Below are 21021 nucleotides of genomic sequence, written 5' to 3'. Positions count from 1 at the left end.
TCCCAGCTGTAGACAGGAAATGCCACCATGTATTGGGCACATTGCAGGTGGGTCACCACTCATTCATATTTCTAGCCATATATAGGGTGAATGAGACATAGGTCAGATGCCTTCACTATGGCACTACAACAATAATGTCTGGCAAGGACCTCAATTCACTAAGCTTATCTCCAGTCTTTAATAACGTTTCTAGAGTTATCACCATGGTGATGAGGCATGTAGTATTCAGAAAACATTTCACCTCAGGCAAACCTAAAGTTAACTCTTCTGTCTTTAAGTTAACTCTTCAATCCTTAAAATAACTCCAGAACTCTAAAGTTAAAGACAGGCTGATAACTACAGAGGAGGTAACATAAGGAATGAAGAGATAACATAACTCTCTCACTGTGTGGTGGCAAGTTTTCTCTTGCCTTATTATCTCCAGCATGATCTTAGTGAATTGAGGCCACATTTGTCTTGTTAATATTCGCTATAAGAGACTTGGTGATGTTTTTCCAATCTGGAACTTTGTTTCCTCTTCTTCCTCTTCCTCTCTAGAGTGCCATCTATACATTATCAGTTTTAAAAGTAATAAGTAAAATGCCAGGCCCTGCACCTTTCTGTGAAGTTTTCTTTAATAGAAACAGCAACATCAAACAGGATGTGCCGTGTAGGCTGAAGGGTGTAGAGGTGCTGGGACCAGGCTTTTTCTTACTAAATCACCTGGACCTCAAGCTATGTATGTACACAGGTGGAAGAAAAAGTTACCCAAAATCATATCTAGTGATCACTTTATCCCTGTGTAGTGTACAGTTGTGCTGCAGGAGAGGAGCAGGAGATGTCTCACTTAATCTTGCACCAGGAGCTACAACAGTAGCCAGATGAATATACAGTTCATCAGAATGCTGAAGAGGAAAGAGCAGATGTTGGGGGGACACCTGGTCCTCATGGTTGACTGTCACCTGAAGTGATCGCAAACTAATTTCAGGAGTAAAAAAAACCAGCATGAGTAATTTTAACCTGTTAAAGAAATATGCATGTTGTGCTACACGGCTGGCCATCAGTATGAAGTGTGGGAGTCCCAGGTTCAAATCTCAGCTAGGACACTATCTGCATGGAGGTTGCATGTTCTCCCTGTGCTTGCATAGGTTTCTTATACAGTGGGATGCAAAAGTTTGGGCAACCTTGTTAATAGTCATGATTTACCTGTATAAATCGTTGATTGTTACGATAAAAAATGTCAGTTAAATATATCATATAGGAGACACACACAGTGATATGAGATGAAATCAATATTTAGTAGATCCTCCTTTTGCGGAAATTACAGCCTCTAAACGCTTCCTGTAGGTTCCAATGAGAGTCTGGATTCTGGTTGAATGTATTATGGACCATTCCGATTTACAAAACAGCTCTAGTTCATTCAGGTTTGATGGCATCCGAGCATGGACAGCTCTCTTTAATGCCACGGATTTTCAATTATATTCAGGTCTGGGGACTGAGATAGCCATTCCAGAACTTTGTACTTGTTCCTCTGCATGAATATGCCTTAGTGGATTTTAAGCAGTGGTTAGGGTTGTTATCTTGTTGAAAGAGCCATCCACGGTGCAGCATCAGCTTTGTCACTGATTCCTGGACATTGGTCGCCAGAATCTGCTGATACTGAGTGGAATCCATGCATCCTTCAACCTAGACAAGATTCCCAGCCCCTGCACTGGCCACACAGCACCACAGCATGATGGAACCACCTCCATATTTTACTGCAGGTAGCAGGTGTTTTTCTTGAAATGCTGTGTTTTTCCTCCATGTATAACACCCCTTGTTATGCCCAAATAACTCAATTTTAGTTTTATCAGTCCACAGCATCTTATTTCAAAATTAAGCTGGCTTGTCCAAATGTGCTTTAGAATACCTCAAGCGGCTCTGTTTGTGCTGTGGGCGGAGAAAATGCTTCCTCTGCATCACTCTCACATACAGCATCTCCTTGTGTAAAGTGCACCGAATGGTTGAACAATGCACAATAACTCCATCTGCATCTAGATGGTATTGTAGGTCTTTGGTGCTGGTCTGTTGGTTGACTCTGACTGTTTTCACCATTCATCGCTTCTGTTTATTTATTGTATTTGTAAAGCGCCAACATATTACGCAGCGCTGAACATTAATTTAGGTTACAGACAATATTTAGGGTGACATACAGCAATATGACAATACAAGAAAACCAGATCACACAGCACAGTATGAGTATAAGGTAATGCTTAGTCAGTCACTGGATGGAGTATGGAGATTAGGCAAGTTAAGTTCACTCAGATGCATAGCATGGGTTCACAGTAATGGAGGTGCATGATCAGGTAGAACACAAAAGGAGGAGGACCCTGCCCAAAGGTTTACAATCTAGAAGGAGAGGTAGACACATGAAACGTAGGGGACCAGAGTTTAGTTGTGGGTTTAGAGTAATTGTGAGGGGTGGTAGGCCAGAGTGAAAAGGTGAGTTTTGAGGGCCTTCTTGTTTATCTGAGATTTTTCTTGGTCTGCCACTTCAAACCTTAACTTGAACTGAGCCTGTGGTCTTCCATTTCCTCAATATGTTCCTAACTGTGGAAACAGACAGCTGAAATCTCTGAGACAGCTTTCTGTATCCTTCCCCTAAACCATGATGGGGATCAATCTTTGTCTTCAGGTCAATTGAGAGTGGTTTTGAGACCCCCATATTGCTACTCTTCAGAGCAAATTAAAAGTGGAGGGAAACTTACAGTTGACCCCCTTAAATACTCTCTCATAATTGGATGTATCTGTATATGTAGGTCAGGGATCACTGAGCTTACCAAGCCAATTTGAGTTCCAATAATTAGTTCTAAAGGTTTTGGAATCAATAAAATAACAACAGTGCCCAAATTTATGCACCTGTCTAATTTTATTTAAATAATTATTGCGCACTTTCTGTAAATCCAATAAACTTCATTTCACTTCTCAAATATCACTGTGTGTGTCTCCTATATGATATATTTAACTGACATTTTTTATTGCAACAACCAACGATTTATACAGGAAAATCATGACTATTAACAAGGTTGCCCAAACTTTCGCATCCCACTGTAGCTATGGTTTCCACCCACACATCAAAAAGATACTGGTAGTTTTATTGGCTTGTCCGGAAATTAGCTTTAGAGTCTGACAGAGGCAATAAGACTATGAAAGGAACTGATGATTACAGTATAAAGACGCAATCAGCCTGACCACCACTTTAAGATCTTTCAATCGTTTTGATCTAATTTGCCAAAAATCTTTTCCACTGATTCAGGGGTGCTTTAAGCTCACTCTATATGGTAACTGCTGTTTGATTGTATGTTTGCAGGATTGCTTTTAAAGAGGAACTGTAGGTCATTCATCATATTAAATTTTTTCTCCAAATGTTGTGCTAGGGATTATTTTCAGTGGATGTCTTATATTTTTATGAACACACAAGTTCCTGTGCTGTGTGTCCTCCTGCCTTCCCCACTGTGCCGCCTCTTCCTCTGCTTTATCCACCTCTTCTGTGCCCCAGTGTCCCCTTGTACCTTTAGGCTACTTGCACACCAAGACGTTGCATTAGGTGGCACGTTAAGGTCGCATAACGTGCACCTAACACAACGTATGGTGCTGCAAGAGCCGACGGTAGAGTGAGCCGCGTTAGGCGGCTCGAGTCCTATAATGTCTCCCAGAGTGGCGCTGATTGGCCAGCGGGACCACGTGATGCGGAGCGAGACACTCCGCATCACGTGGTCCCGCCGGCCAATCAGCTGCCGCCAGTGCAGTGAATATTAAGTAGCCATGTGCGCGGCTACTGTAGCTGGCTCTCCCCGCCTCCTCTCCGCCCCCCACTGCGCATGTGCAAACAGTCTAACGCGGCTATAGCCGCTCCAACGCCGTAGCATGCTGCACTTTGCACCGAACGTGCAGCATTACATGTAACGCAACGTGGGCTGTGTGAACAGCCCACTTGTGTTACATTGCTGTGCGTTGGGGGAGCGTTACAGGCGCACTAACGTGCGCCTGTAACGTCTTGGTGTGTAAGCAGCCTTAGTGTCCTGGTGTCCCCCTCTGTACCTGTGTCCTTCTCTATCCCCTAAACTCCCATGTAACCCTATGTCCTCCTGATGTCCCCTGTGTCCTCCAGTGTCCCCCTGCATCCTCCTCATACCCCTAGCTTCATGTCACACTGTCCCCCCTTTTCCAGTGATCTCCCTAATCCGCTTCTTCCCCACAGCTCAATGCTGCTGTGTCCACAATCTTCAGCCTATGGGGAAGAAGTACATCAACTAGTGTTTCTACTGGGCCTGATGATCTCATAGGCGGGACCATGGCTCTGTAATTGGGCCTATCACTGCACTAGCTGAGGAGCAGCAAGAGAAGTGATTGGCCCAATTACAGAGCCTTGGTCCTGCCTGTGAGATCATTGGGCCCAGTAGAAACACAAGTTGCTGTACTTTTTCCCCTTACTGCAGGGCTTATTTTCAGGGTAGGGCTTATATTTCGAGCATGTTTGAAATTCCTGCTAGGGCTTACATTCAGGGGATGTCTTCATTTCAAGGAAAGAGGGTAAGACCTCTGAAACGCAGCCACACTGCCCCTGCACAGTAGCATGGAACCTCTCGAGCTTCAGCGGAAAAAGCCAAGCCTGACCAGATCCGTGCTACTGTGTAGGCACAAGCCTTCGACAACCCACATATTAAGGGCATGATAGCACTTCCACAGGGGCAAACTGGGCAACTGCCCAGGGGCCCAGAGCCAGCTGAAAGCCCCCCAAGGTCTCTAACAAAGAGAATACTGCACAGTATTTGCAGCGGAGCGTACCTACTGCTTTAGCCAGCCTCCATCACTCTGTGCTTTTGTCTTCATCTTCGCGGGAGTCACTTCTCCATGACCCAGCGGCATTGTACCAGAGTACTTAATTATCGCCAGGTCACGGAAAAGAGGAGTCCAATACTATATGGGGGGGGGTTGTCCAGGAACAAAGGGACCATCTTATGGTGGTTCTAGGAAAAGAAGGGGGGGTATGCTGGGTCAGGCAGGACCACATCCCATATGGGTCTTCCCCAGGGCCCCATTGTGGCTAGAATGGGCCCTGGCAGGAGGCACAGAGAAAAATTATTAAATGTTAAAGTCTCCTCAGTGGTACCCAGATAGTCAGTGCATTTCACATACTGTATAATATCCTAGATCCAGAATGACAGCGAGTCTCAATAATTAGCATCCCGTGCTTCTCAGGACATATACTGAGCTGCAAGTACTGTCAGTCTATCCAGTAACAGCTCGGACTCCATTCTACATCCGCAGATGCTGTACATGTGACACAGGTCACTGGGGGAAGTCAGATTTCAGCAGACTTAGCAGCTCCCTCATCTGTGCAGACATCAGAGGGAAGCTCTTTACGCAGAGCATATTTGGGATGGTCTTGGTGCGATGCATTGCGGTGGGCAGTGAGGATTCCAGGAAGGAGGAAGATAGCGGAACACACAAGATGGGGGGGAGGTGACTCTTCAGGGAGATGAGCGGCTCGCTTGTTTTGGAACGTGTCTCCCTTACTATAAGCAGCAGGAACACATCAGCACAATTCTCACACATCAGCGTGTTGTGGTCCAGCTTCTAAGTGCTAAAGTGTTTTTCTACATTAAGGCCGAGTCCCTTGGGGTCATCCTCACCTTCTGTCTTCCCGTCTCCCCCCTGCTGACTACAGCTACACGGGCCTGACGCTACCAGAAGCAAAGCATGCTGGGGGATGTGTGAGACAATCATGCTGGTCAGGTCCAGCACGTGTCACATGGGAACACTTCACACTGAGGATCTCATTGGCTTCCATCTAATTCCAATTTTTTCTTATATTAGAAGGAACCCAAAGTCATTGGTCAACTCATTAGCGATTAAATACTGGTAAGTTTGAAGAAGAGCTTAAACATATTTTTTTTTTCCTTTTAAAGTGAACATTAGGTGAAAATAAACTGATGAGATAAACAACTGTATCTATACTCCTAAACATGACTTGTTTAAAAAGCAGATTGATTGATTTGCCTCAGTTCAATGACACAGTCTGTTCAGTGTCTGAGAGAGCTAAAATGTATGAACTATTAACTTTTTTTTTATCTATAACCTGCTCTAAGAAAACCCACTTCTCTGCCAGGAAAGTTTTCTTATGGCTGTAATGCCTCATCGGTGAGCGACTCTATAGTCCAACTGGGCCCCAACTGGAGAGAAACTGTTAAGTTGCATAGCTGAATATTAACTCTTTCAGGCAGTTAAAGAAGAAAAGGAACACAGCATAGGTATTTGTTTGCTTGCCACTGTACATACACGTCTATCTAATTATGTCACTACGGGCCGGTTCACACTAGAGCGGATGCAAAATGTAAACTGTAAGCGTATCCGCTAGATCAGGGGTCAGGAACCTTTTTGGCAGAGAGAACCATAAATGCCAAATATTTTAAAATGTATTTCCGTGAGAGCCATATAATATGTTTAAAACTGGGACGGTGCGCATTCCCTCTTGCCATGGTGATGTGTATACCGTTGATCCGCCCAGCAGCAGAAGTGTCAAACAAGTCTTCAGCTTCTCTTGGGTTTCGGCAACATCCGCAATTTCCCCGAGAACCAGAGAGAAATACAGATTAACAGCTTGTACAATAAGCTAGCTGACTTGAGGGTTGATTCACTTTGTAGGATGAGATCCCCGCACTTTGGCCTAATAGGCTGCCTGTCAAGTGAAAGGCAGCCTATTAGGCCAATCAAAGTGCAGGGATCTCATCCTACAAAGTCACTGGACCTGACAGGGTTCAGAGTGGGATAATTGGAGCAGCTGTTTGTTTTGGGGGGAGAGCGAGTAAGTTAGTAGTGCATGCTACAGCAGTAGCGTGCCTACTTTGAAAATTTTACTTGCGCTGCCACACCAAGCTGCGCTGCTTGAGCAGTGTAGCTTAGTGAATCAACCCCTACTGATTTGTCTGTGAGCCAGATGTAGCAATCAAAAGAGCCACATCTGGCTCCTGAGCCATAGGTTCCCTACCCTTGCGCTAGATGGCTATGTTCCGTCTGTTGTGCATCTGCATGCAACAATTTCCCAGTCCATTCAGCGAGTCTGTTTCTGCATTAATCAGGTCCACATCACAGCTCTCCTGTCCCGTCGTCGCCGCTCAGTCCATCTATATTCAGCCCGGAGGCCAGCAGGAGCATGGGGGGGGGGGTCTCCATAGGCTGCATTAGGCCAATGCTGCCGAGCAACAGAGCCAAAGAGAATTCTCCCTGTCGCTGAGGACTCCCATTGCTCTTTTGCATCCCTATAGAAATCCCCACGCTTATGTCGGCCACCAGGCTTTGTAGGAGGGATTGAGTGGCAGCAATCGGCAGCGGGACATGTGAATATTGGGTCACAACGGCTTTCATTGCATAGATTTTCCCATCCGGTCCAGGAAACTGTGCCAAGTTATGCGTTGAGCTTAGCGCAACACGTTATTGTTTTGTTTTTTTAAGAAGTGGAGGCGGATCCTAAATTTTAACATTAGGATCTGCTTCTTGCGGAGCCTAAAAAAACCTCCCGAGTGGGTACGTTTTTATAGCAAATGTGAACCGTCCCTTAAAGGGACACTGTAGGGGGGTCAGGGGAAAATGAGTTGAAATTACCCAGGGCTTCTGATGGTCCCCCAAAGACATCCTGTGCCTGTGCAGCCACTCACCGATGCTCCAGCCCCGCCTCCGGTTCACTTCTGGAATTTCAGACTTTAAAGTCTGAAAACCACTGTGCCTGCGTTGCCGTGTCCTCACTCCCGCTGCTGGCACCAGGAGCGTACTGCGCAGGCCCAGTATGGTCTGTGCCTGCGCCGTGCACTTCTGGTGACCTCAGGGGAAGCGAGGACATGGCAATGCAGGCGCAGTGGTTTTCAGACTTTAAAGTCTGAAATTCCAGAAGTGAACCGGAGGCGGGGCCGGAGCATCAGTGAGTGGCTGCACGGGCACATGATGTCTTTGGGGGACCATCACAAGCCCTGGGTAACTTCAACTCATTTTCTCCCGACCCCCCTACAGTATCCCTTTAAGTTTTAAATAAGCTTGGAAAGCCCCAAAACCTTTGTCAGGCTCTTACTCCTGCCAGTGTCCTCATTTCAACATTTCCCCCTCATTTCCTATGGTGCCAAAGGGAACAAGGAGCAAGGAAATTTCTGTCAGGGCAAGAACAGCACATGCGAAAACATAGCAGGCACCTCACCATGCAGATAGATTATTTGCAGGTTTAGATACAGGAAAAAAAGTGAAGAGGTGTAATTGGGCCTGCAGGCTACACACTCGAGCAGGAGAGGGCAGCAGAGAGGCAACATCAATTAGAATAACGTCCTGAATGAGACCTGAATCCCCAGGCGGTTTAGGAAAACCAGCCAGGTTCTGCTGAGGAGGCACTAAAGGAGCCAAGAAGCCTCCTGCTAAATTAGCTACAAAGTGCAGTGGTGCCTTCTTAAAGTAGAGCTAGCGCCACATAAGAAAAGCAGCCAGCATAAAGCAAAGTCACAGTAGTAGCTGCATTTAAAGCGGACCTGAACTCAGAACTTCCTCTCTGCTCTAAAAAAAAGGATAAGCAACAGCATAACAACCTTTAAAAAAAACAAAAACATTTCTTTGTTACAGCTGATACAAATCCAGAAATAAATCTGTCGTGTGTCTACTTCCTGCTTTAATGGAAGCAGACATAGGGTTAACATCCTGGATTTACAAATGATCTGCTCTGCTGACACAGGTGAGAGATCAAATTAGTCACAGATGAGGGGGGAATTAGACAGGCTAAACTCTCTAAATACATACAGGGTGCATTTCTTTTCTTTTTTCCTTCCGTCCTGTGCAAGAGTTCTGGTCCACTTTAAGAGCTAGTCCACACTAGGTCCGGAAACGTATCCGTGGCTGATTTTTTCAGCCCTGATGAAAAACTGAGTCCCAGGTACTAAATGTTAAAAACAGCAGCCGTCCTCACCCAAGAAAAAAAACGGATCCGTCTGCGTTTGCAGGGACCCGTTTTCAAAACCTGAACAGAAGGTCCGGAATTGCTGCATTTTTACGGACCACAGATACACGGATGGGTAGTTAAAAGCAATGAGAAAACGCATCTCCATCTCCACAGGCAAAATAGCACCAAAAACTGATGAGAAAACGGATAGCCTGAACTTTATTATTGGCCCAAAAAATCCTCCCACCACCTTCCTAATAATCGAGACGTTTTCTGTCCATTTTTTGGGGTAAAAAACTGAACGGAAACTGATGCAAAACTGATGCACTTTTTATGAAAACGGATCAGTTTGCGGTCTGGTGGTACTTTCCCTGATCTTCCCCTGATCCCGGACTGCAGCGTCCGTCCTGCAACCGTGCCTAGTGTGGACCTAGCCAGTCCTGTTTCAATAGAATTACTAGTATCTCTGGCCTTCAATTCTAATTGATCTCTCTGAATAGGGGCACTGTGATCACCTCTGGCCCAGTGCAATATACATTTCAAGAAAAGTTGAGATCAGCAGCACCACGTAGATGTATTTAAAGCTCTTTATTGCATAAAAGAGATGAAGCCCAGGGACAGCGACCGACACTGTTTAGGAGAGAACTCCTTCCTCAAGCTGTATAAGCTCACTCACAAGGAAAAACAAACACACAGGCATTTATATTCCATCCCAATAAGGTCACATGGACCAAACAAACAAGTGTAGATACCAAAATCCAATCGCAAAGCAGAGAATAATGAGGACCTGATGGGAAACAGGCATGTACAGTAAATCACCAGTCGTTAGCCCAGTGAAATTTGAAAAAGCTCACACCCAAACTGGCCAATCAGCACTCATCAGCCAGAGAGGACCTGATGGGGAACTGCATCACAGTCTGCCTGCTCCTCCCAATCTTCCAGAGGGCAATGGGAGCAGCATTATTTTTACAGTCTGCTATAACAAGGATGGACTACGATGAAGGACAATATGACTAGAGACGTTGTCCATTAAAAATTATCCATACATTTCATATCATAAATTCTGCCACGCGACTCTCCCCAAATCAGCCACTTAGTGGTGAAAGTAATTAAAATAGTTTTATTTGCAGCCGTCCAGCCAACATGTGCATCCAGTAGTACCAGTATTGCCCAGGTACAGCCCTGTATGTACAGAACCAGAACTACTGATGTATGACACAAAAACAGCTATGTATACTGTACACACATAGAATTATATATATATATATATATATATATATATATATATATATATATATATATATATATATATATATATATATATATATATTTAGATATTCCATTTAGGTAATTTACAGGGCAGAGGCAGAATTTGATTTCTGCTAACAAAGATGCATACGGGGTATATTGTTTGGGGATGAACCACAAAGGGTTAAATGCACTGAAAAGATTGAGAACCACTGCTATACACCAGCAGCTTGGACTCTAGAAAGCTGCATCTGTAATATAACCCAGCACAGTCACAACTACTGGTTTCTTGCTGACATACAACAGCCTTATACATACACACTACATCAGAAAGTGGAGTCAGAACCACTAGTGTGCAGCACAGATACAGTCCTATACAGAAACATAGAGACATAAGATCACTCTGCGCACACCATGCTGACGCTGTCACTAAACCACGTGTGCGTGCACTTATTGGTACTCTACTGCCACTGTGTATGCATTGTTCTGGCATTGTCTCTAGACCACTGTGCACATTGTACTGGTAGTGTCACCCCACCACTGTGTGTGCACTGAACTGGCGTTTTCATCATACCATCTGCACCGTCACAAGACCATTGTGCATGCACTGTACTGGTACTGTCACCACAGCACTGTGTGCACACTAACCAAACCACTGTGTGTGCAAACATTGTACTGATACTGTCAGCACAGCACTGTGTGTACACTAACCATACCACTGTGTGAGCAAACAGTGTACTGATACTGTCAGCACAGCAGTGTGTGTACACTAAGTATACCACTGTGTGTGCAAACATTGTACTGATACTGTCAGCACAGCACTGTGTACACTAACCATACCACTGTGTGTGCAAACAGTGTAGTGATACTGTCAGCACAGCAGTGTGTGTACAGTAAGTATACCACTGTGTGTGCAAACATTGTACTGATACTGTCAGCACAGCACTGTGTGTACACTAACTGTACCACTGTATGCACACTATACTGGTACTGTCACCACAGCACTGTGTGTGCACTGTCAATCTCCCCACACATAGTTCAGATACGTTACATGCAAATATACATAGGGTAAACAGCTGTATAAGCTTAACATCTAGCAACATCTTTTCTGTCACAAGGAGCGAACACACAAGACATGTCTAATCAGTTGTTACTGGCAACCACATATGTGCACCTTTTTCAAGTGTCCTCCACATCCCAGCTGCACTAAGTACTCTCTAGATTACCAGCAATAAGATTATAGCAAGCAGCATGGGGGAGGCTTGTGCACATCTACTGTTGAGTGAATGCAGGTCTACTGTATGCTGTGTCTGGAATACGTCTTCTGAAATGAAACCTGAAGGGAGGGGAATGTACAGGATGCTATTGCAGACATCAAATAAATAAATAAATTAATAGCAAACTGGTGGCCTTTGGGAACAGCAGTAGTGGGTGTGGCTAGGACTGCCGATTGCTGAACAGGGCTGGGGTGTGAGCACAGGATGGGGAAAATAAGAGAAATGAGGTTATGTTAGCGAGGTGATTAGTGTGGTAGTGAGCATGGAGTGAAGGGGATGTGCAAGGGAAGCTGAGATTCTGTGTAGGAAGAACAGTGAGCAGAGGGGAGTGCAGGGGAGATGCATCAAGACTAAATGGAAGAAGTGTCACAGTTGCCCATAGCAACCAGCTGTTAAAGGACCACTACAGTAAAAGAAGAAAAATAAATAAGCAGTTCAGAACTGATAGGTTTTGGAAAAGTTCATCTCCCTTATGGGGATTCTCAGGTTTTTTTTTGTTGGCACCTGCCATTCAGGAAATGCTTTTGAAAAGTCTTGAATGCCAAAATAACGTGCAAGTGAGCAGGTAGACTGGCTGGTATCTTACTAAGTTGGCAGCTAGGAAATTATTTTGAAAACAAAGGAAACCCTGAGAATTCCCCATGAGGCGATGGACTAGTCCAAAACCTTTTAGTTCTGTCAGATTGTAACTGCTTACTTTTTTCGCTGTAGTGGTCCTTTAAATTAAATGAGGATTCTGGGTTGTGCAACTGCTCCATATCATAGTTGGAGACATTCAAATAAATCATTTTTTCCTGAATGTCGAGCTGTGCTTATATGCTGCCTCTAAAAACCAGAATTATCCAAGAAGGTAATTAAAGTTCAGAGAAGGAAACTCACCCCTGAGTGTCACTGTCCACCAGCAGCCGTACAAGGATTCCGGTCACAGCCACTAGGATGGGGTAGTGATCAACGCTCTCCAGACCTGCAGGACAGAGAAGGGGTCCAATGTATTACCTATGGAAATTCACTTTTCAAGCTATTCATACAGGCTCACAAACTCTGCAGCCCATTTCCTGTTAAAAGAGATGGGGTCTTGCACTTCCTGTTGACTACAACATGCCACCACCTTAAGCAGATACATGGTCTCTATTCTAATACTGGCATTATCCATTATTGCATCATGAGAGATTATGTGTGACATAACCGTGTAACAGATAACAACAAAGTATACAGCAAAAATAGCGGCATATAAAAAGGGTGAGAGAGGTCAAAAAACAACAGTGGGTCGGTAGCAAAACCAGCTTTATAGACATCATTAGTTCACCTTGTCTATCCATCTATCTAATATTTTATTAAATTTAGAGAGGCAGCCTCGGTGTTGATAAACCGATTTCCTAAATGGTTGTGAGTTTTTAACCCTAATCATTGAGCGTGGGGATAATTGGAGACCACCACATACTGGTAATAAGCAATACACTGTTTAATCATAAAAGTAGATTCCAGTAAAAAGAATGTCAAACTCAGGGGTGTCTTCGACAAGAATATTGAAAATGCAACTTTTAACATCTAAAGATATAGGAGAGCCCATCAGGTCATGTAAAAATGTGATTGCTTGTTTCCAGAGATCGGCCACAGGGGGACATCGAGACGACAAACAGGGCTGATTCTAGACTTTTTGCTGCTTGAGGCAAACTTGTGAGGATGTGTAATTTGATCTCTCAGCTGGCTGCCTTGGCAGAGCAGCTAATTTGTAAACAAAGGAACTCCATGTCTGCTTCCATGAAAGCAGGAAGTAGACACACTGTAGATTTATTGCAGGATCTGTATCAGCTGTAACAAAGAAATGTTTTATTATGCTGTTGCTTATCTTTAAGAGCAGAGAGGAAGTTCTGAGTTCAGGTCAACATTAAAACCTGCGAGCTTTGTCTAGATACTGAGACCAGTTGCCACCAGTGGCTGATTAGTGTTCTGGTTGAGGGCACCGCCTCTGACACAGGAAGCCAGGGTTCTTCCTATTCACTAAAGCAGTATCTATTCAGTAAGGAGTCATTGGGCAAGACTCCCCAACACTGCTACTGCCTCTTGAGAGTGCCCCTAGTGGCTGCAGCTCTCAAGTGCTTTGAGTCCAACAGGAGAAAAGCGCTCTGCAAATATTGGAATTATAGAGGTATAGATGACTTGCATTGGGAGTGACTGCTGCCAGTGAAAGCGTCACTCCTCAAATACACCTTCACTGGCCAACCTGCTGTTCAGCCGGTTCAACAAAATCAGAAAGATCTGCACATTAGCGAGTGGATTCACCAGTTCTCACAAAGATTCTTAGATGAAAAAAAATAATCAGCCATGTATTCCTGAGAACTGAGAGAGACTCCCTCCAGACAAACCAAACACTGCAAAGTAGATTAAAGAGAACCCGAGGTGGATCTTCGGGGCGAGAGGGGGCAGGGCAGATGGGACACAGGGCCATGTTCTGTGCCGCATGACATGCCTCTGTGCCCCTCCTCCACCGCCATGCTATATCCTCCCGAGATTAGCGACAATATTTGTCGCCATCTCGGAGGTAAACACAGGGAGAGGGATTTCCTGTTCAAAATGCCCGCCAGGGGCGTTCCTGCAGGGTTTCCAGAGCTGCCATTGGGCAGCTCTCTCCCCTGGCCACACCCCCTGCACGTTATGAGAGACACACTGGCCTCAATTCACTAAGCTTTATCAAACACTTTATCAAACGTTTGATAATTTACCTCATGAGTAAAATCAAATTTTGAATTCACTAAGGTGTTATAGATTTATTGAACATTTTATCGATAAAACATTCAACAGATCTATAACACCTTTGTGAATTCAAAATTAGATTTTACTCATGAGGTAAATTATCAAACATTTGATAAAGTGTTTGATAAAGTTTAGTGAATTGAAGCCACTGTCTCTCGTTGCAGCGTCGTGATCTCTGGCTCTCTTTAATGCTGGGAATACACGGCTAGATTCTGAGACATTTAGATAGCTCGATAGATCGATTGACCGCTCGATTCCGCATTGAACACAATGGAAAAAGATAAGAAAAACAAGCGGAAGATAAGGCAATTGCCTGTGGAATCGATCGAGTGAGAGAAGAGAGCATCAAAAATCGAGCCGTGTACGCCCAGCATAACAGACAGAGAGCCAATACCTGAGCTGGTTACCTCTATGTTAAAACAATTATCTATGAAAACCATGGACTCTGGATGAGTTAGGGCCACTTCACACGGGCTTCTGCGCGGCGTTATAAATGGTCACAGCACTCATTACTTAAAGAGGAACTAAAGTTCCACACGAGAAATCGTTACCTTTTCTCAAATAGATCCTCATTGGGTCTATATGGCTGATATTGTAGTGAAGCCCCTCCCACACTGTGATGTCGTGGCCATGGTCCAGACAGTTTGCGGTCTATGAACAGCATTGCATTGTGGGAAATAGCAACTTTTTCCAACTGCCAAACAAGCAGCATTTCCCTCTGGGCATAGAACTCTCAGTAAACGAGCCTTTCGCCGAGATCACCTGGCAGAACTAAATATGTCCCCACCAGTGATTTCAAAATGTACAGTCAGGTCCATGAATATTTGGACATTTTTGGCTCTATACACAACCACAATGGATTTGAAATGAACATGACGTGTTTTAACAGCAGACTGTCAGCTTTAATTTGAGGGTATTTTCATCCAAATAAGGTGAACAGTGTAGGAATTACAACAGTTTGTGTATGTGCCTCCCACTTGTTAAGGGAGCAAAAGTAATGGGACAATTGGCTTCACCCATGGCCAGAGGAAGGCCTGAACGATTTTAGGAAAAGATTGAATCGCACGATTTCTGTCAAAAATTGCGATTTCGATTCGATTCACGATTTTCTTCAAATCCAGCTTTAGCACTAAATTCACAATGTACACAGTAACATTTACAAACATGCAGTGACAGAAAATAACATCATACTATCAAATTGGTGGTATAATGTCACTGTGTCATGTTTGTAAACCTTACTGCATTATGTGAATTTAGGTGAGAGACTAGAGAAAAAAGGTGGAGATTAGGGAACGCGTGATCACAACGCGATTGCCGCAAGACTACTGGCAGTAGGCCCTAACACAACAGAACCACAATTTGGCTTATGAGATAGAATTTATTATGCATATTCTGTGTGTATGCAAGATAATGTGTGCTTGGCAGTGTGGGCACTGTGCATTTGAGCTGATGTGACTGTGAGCTGGACTGTGTGATTAGTATAATATATATATATATATATATATATATATATATATATATATATATATATTCATTCTAATCAGAAAGTCCAGCTCACAGTCATCTCAGCGCGAATGCACAGTGCCCACACTGCCAAGCACACATCATCTTGCATACACACAGAGTGGATGAAGTACATACAGGGTGTCAGCGTGATCTGTCTGATCTGATGTACGAACTCTTGCCTGACAGTACTGCCGCCCGCCCAGCTGATGACGCGCTAGGCTAGGCGGAGAGAAACAGAGCGAGAGTCTGTGGGGGGAGTTTGCCGTCCGTCCTGCTGATGAGGTATTAGGCTGGGCGGAGCGAAAGAGTGTGAGCCTGCAGCAGCCGCCCCCGCCCTCCCAGCCAAGGACATGCTAGGCAAGGCGGAGGGTGATGACGTGGGCGCCGGTGGAGGTGGCCACAAGGAAGGAGATAGTGAGAGCCGCTAAGTCGCCGCTACGGAGCGGCAAGCGGGAGATAGACTGCCGGCCTGAAATGGTACACTGCTACACAGCAGGGGGGGAAATCGTGAGAAATCGCCACGTTCGCGATCACGGAATCGTCGTTTCCGTGATCGCGATTTCGGTCTAAAAACCATAAATCGTTCAGGCCTAGCCAGAGGTTTGTTATTCCCTCATTATCACAATTACAATAAGCAGATACAAGGTCCAGAGTTCATTTCAAGTGTTCTATTTGCATTTAGAATCTGTTGCTGTCAATGCTCAAGAGGAGAACCAAGATGAGAACCAAAGACATACAGTTTGTGCAAATGCCACACTCGATCACATTTTTTCCCATCATCTCCTTTATTCCAGGATCGCTAAGCACCGCACTTCCGTGTCTCCCCTGCGGTAGTCATGCCAAAAATGCCAAATGACAGGAAGTGCAGCCAGAGGTTGCCAAATCGCTAGCAGAAAAGCATTTGAGCGAGATGCCACGGGACGCCCATGTGAACTGGTCCTAAGTAGGTTTAGCACTCTGCAGTTGAGACTTCTTGGACACTGAGGTTGGGTACCAGAAACCTTCAACCAGCGCACAGAAACTATAACATCATAATACGCTAATCCTTTATTGCTCTTTTGAATTTATTGTGTTACAAGTATTTCTATCCCCAGTGTGTAAAAATGCATCCTTATGAAGAATTTATAGTCTATTACCGTATGGTCTTATTTGACTTGAAAGATTTTGATTTATAATGCCATTAGGGTATTATTGTGTATTTTTGGTTTCTTTTTTAACTTCTTGCACATTTTAACATTTTGCATAAATAATGTAAAGCAAACATCAGAAGGAAAGTCAGCATAATGCAGCCTATTACAAATCCATAAATAACTTTATCGAGACAAAACTTCCTGTGTGCTTTAAGCTTGGCTTTAATTATGTATAGGTTTTTTGACTGGTCTCCATCATCCAATAGCAATTAACATCATATTAGGTGCCCAGGGATTGCTGTAGAACGGTTTGTTTTTGCCCTGGTGAAAAGATGGAGGCCTCCCTCAATGCAGGTTGGTAATAATAATAATCGTAACATTTATATTGCGCTTTTCTCCTGGTGGACTCAAAGCGCCAGAGCTGCAGCCACTAGGACGCGCTCTATAGGCAGTAGCAGTGTTAGGGAGACTTGCCCAAGGTCTCCTACTGAATAGGTGCAGGCTTACTGAACAGGAAGAGGCGAGAATCGAACCCTGGTCTCCTGTGTCAGAGGCAGAACCCAAAATCTGACACTTACTATGTAGAGAGGGAAGCCTCAGGAACCTAATGAGGCTTCCCTCAGTTGTCGCAAGCACCCCTTTGCTAAGCACAGCCCCCAATGTGAATGGCCGAACAAGCCCACGTGTGCAGAAGCACAGAGCTTGTGGCTCTGTGATACCGTGCATGCAGGCTCAGTCGGCTATTGCGCGCGCACTTGATCCAGGAAGAGGAGCTGCACAGCCCCTATATGATTAGTGACAATTCATTGTCGCTAAACTTTCGGGAGGTCGCGATCAGCATCGAGGAACCACGGAGTAGCGTGGGAAGACTCAATAGGATTCTGAGGGTTCCCTCTCTTAAGGTATCTGATTTTGTACCCGAGCTTCGGGTACACTATCCAGCTACTGCTAATAATAATTTCAGTATTTGTATAGCACGGTTCTGCTGTTGGACTCAAAGCGCTTGCAAGGCAGCAAATAGAGCACACTCAGTAGGCAGTTGCAGTGTTAGAGAGTCTAGTCCAAGAACTCCTTACTGAAAAGGACAGAGGCAGAGCCCTTAACCATTACACTATCCAGCCACTGCTGGATAATAAGGAAGCCCACGCATCAATCTTTGAAGCCACCACTGCCGCACTTTTTTCACTGGCATCATCTGCTGCATTCTACCAAAGCTTAAGGTTTTCTCATTTAACCTACTGGCAAGTGTAAAGGCCTGAGCACTCTTCCACAACGTATCTCACCGTGTCATATACAAGTAGATCAGACAATGCTAAAAAGGGACGCACAGCAGTGCATTCTGGCAACATGCACATTTTCAGCGCTGTCCCGTTTAGCATAGTTGAATGGGGCAGCCCTGCAATGCAGGTACACGGACTACTCTCACATTCTCCCCTGTTGTGTCCTTTATGGAAATCCTGCAGCCTCCAGAACATTTCATCCAGGTGCAGCATCTGAATTTCCTGGGTGCCAATTCCATTGCACAGATCACCTTTAGGCCTCTATTCCACAGACTGTTGATAGGCAGTGAAATGCCTCTCAAACTTTCACAACTGCTCACTGCTGCCTGGTAGCTGCTCACTGAGCACACAGTTCAACAGTCCGTGGAAAAGAGGCCTTAAGTGTTGGGGTTCTGGAGGCTACAACTTGAAGGGGAAATAACTCAGGATTAAACTTCATCAGCTGATACCCCCTTTCCCACCAGAAATCTTTATGTTTTCTCGATTATATATCATCAGGAGGATCTGTGTGGCTCATATTGTGGTGAAACCCCTCCCACAATGTGTGTTAAGGGCCATGGCCCTAAAGTTCCTCTTTAAGTTTGGCAGTGGTCACTGCAAATGTGAATCAACTGCTAGCTACAAGTCACAGTGACTACCACCTGTGGCTTAGCCCTAAGAGGATGGAGTTACAATTTGTGTACTGACCTGGGAGCCGCAGATTGACCACTCTGTCAAACAGGTTCCTCTCCGCCGTCACCCGATTCAGCACTTGGTTCAGGAGCTGCCAGAATAAAATAAAATTAGTGTTATACCATCTGCCAGTCTTGGAGAGACACACACACACACACCTCCAGATACAATCCTACATGTGTGCAGCTGGCTGTATATACCCTGCACAGCTGGAAGTTCTGTCACAGCTCACCATGACCATACACAGCGTTTTACTGTCCATAAAAGCAGCAGCAACATGAGAGGATTATAGAAAGTGTCTGCTTAAACAGAAACTCCGACCAAGAATTGATCTTTATCCCAATCAGTAGCTGATACCCCCTTTTACATGAGAAATCTATTCCTTTTCACAAACAGACCATCAGGGGGCACTGTATGGCTGATTTTGTGCTGAAACCCCTCCCACCAGAAAGAAGAAAAGTATGTACTCTTGGCAGTTTCTTGAACCTTGTTGCATTGTGGGAAATAGCCGTTTACAGCTGTTTCCAACTGCCAAAAACCATGCAGCAACTACATCACCTGCCAACAGTAAACATGTTCACTGGAGTTCCTCTTTAAAAGACTGGAAAACTCAGTTTCAATTAAATGTAAGATGTGCACTTAATTTATGGTAAAAAAAAAAAAAATGGATTCTAACCAGGAAAGATATTTACAAAAACACCAGCAAATACATGCCCATTGAGCACAACACATTTTTGCCAGTGGGGACTGCAGGACAGGCAGGTGTGCAAGGAATGCCGTAGATGGTTGTGGATGATGGGGGAGTGTAAGAGAGTGGATGAGCCAAAAAAAATTGTGACCGGTAAAACGTTATATGGAAAAAAAATACAAAGAGGGCAGTAATAGCAGGGGGCAATAACAGGCAAATATGATGTGGGATAAGAACATGGTAAAGGGGTTGTACATAGTAAGATGGTAGTAGGAATGAGGGATGCGCAGCTCAAAGTGACAGTGGACGCCATGAGTTAGGCTCATAGCTCCCAACTTTCCCTTTTTCGGAGGGACAGGAACAACATGCGTTGTTTTTTTTTACTGAAAAGTTTTAATTGACTCCAGACTTTATTCCTATCATTTTAATTAATATATTTCTTAAATTTCAAGCATTAATATGAAGAAAAACTAGTGAAGATAGAATGGAACAGTGTGGTTTAAATTCTAAAATTACAACTTTTACCTATAGGTTTTTAGTGGCATGTGTGGCTACGGGTGTGATTAGAGGTGGGGCATGGGTGTGGTTAGAGGTGTGTCTTAGAGTGTCCCTCTTTCACATCTAAAAAAGTTGGGCGGTATGATTGGGCTGGGTAGGTAGGGGAGAGTACGGACATATGGCATGGATGGAAGAAGGGTAAATATGTGATGGAAGAAAGAGGCGGCACACCAATGGCTGCAGACTGTTGCTGTATTACGGAACAGACACTACGTTACGGACACGCAGGTTCTTCAACAGCTGGTTATACACCTGATGAAGGACCTGCGTGTCCGTAACATGTAGTGTCTGTAACAGTCTGCAGCCAGTGGTGTGCCGCCTTTTTCTTCGATTTGGTAGTACATAGACCGTTTGAGCAATCCGGTCGAGGCTTGGCACCGGCACAGGAGTTTACTCCTTGGCAGCTATTCTCCGTTGATTTTGCATTTGTATTAAATGATATGTGAGTAGGTGAGAGGTAAAACCGTGACAAGGTGTATGATGATAGGGGTTGGATGGTGACATAACAAACCGTGAGAAAAAATGGCTAACAATCAGTACAGAAGTATCTCTCTACTGGAGAGAGGAGTCACACCTGGGCCAGACGTCTCAGCAGGAGTTCAGAGGAAGAGCGGCTCCAGTCCAGGAAGATCTCCGGTACCAGAGTCACCGTCATTTCCAGGACTCGCAGGAGGCTCACTGACAGGTCAAAGCAAGTGGCACAAACTTTCAGCTGCCGGCTGTCAACAAAATTCCTCTCCAGACGTTCAGCTGCCTGCTGTATCTGTGGAAAGCAGGAAATGCAAGAGAAGTTTTTACTTTATAGAGAGGGCTTGCACAAGGAAGGGTTAACGCCTGTACGTTTTTCTATTGTCGCTTGTCTCACCACTGTGGTAAATTTTACTTGCTTCCTATCTGCTGATTGAATTAAAATTATATATGTCAAACCCCTAGTGTATGGGAGAAGTCACTTGGAGCACACAGTAAATAGTTCCAA

At 44.6% G+C, this 21021-nt stretch overlaps 1 protein-coding gene across 3 annotated transcripts in view; it reads right to left on the bottom strand.

Moving 5' to 3' along the window:
- RNF123 (ring finger protein 123) overlaps nt 1-21021 on the bottom strand; it is a 119116-nt gene that overhangs the window by 28929 nt on the left and 69166 nt on the right. For all 3 annotated transcript variants that reach the window (XM_068252920.1, XM_068252921.1, XM_068252922.1), the window contains exons 33-35: nt 20620-20808; nt 18815-18890; nt 12337-12421 (exon numbers count right to left, since the gene is read on the bottom strand). In XM_068252920.1, coding sequence (XP_068109021.1) covers nt 12337-12421; nt 18815-18890; nt 20620-20808 — 350 coding nt within the window. The remainder of the gene's footprint in view (nt 1-12336; nt 12422-18814; nt 18891-20619; nt 20809-21021) is intronic.

This window comes from Hyperolius riggenbachi, chromosome 9 (assembly GCF_040937935.1).
Source record: "Hyperolius riggenbachi isolate aHypRig1 chromosome 9, aHypRig1.pri, whole genome shotgun sequence".
NCBI lineage: Eukaryota > Metazoa > Chordata > Amphibia > Anura > Hyperoliidae > Hyperolius > Hyperolius riggenbachi.
This window is presented reverse-complemented; position numbering and strand designations above follow the sequence as displayed.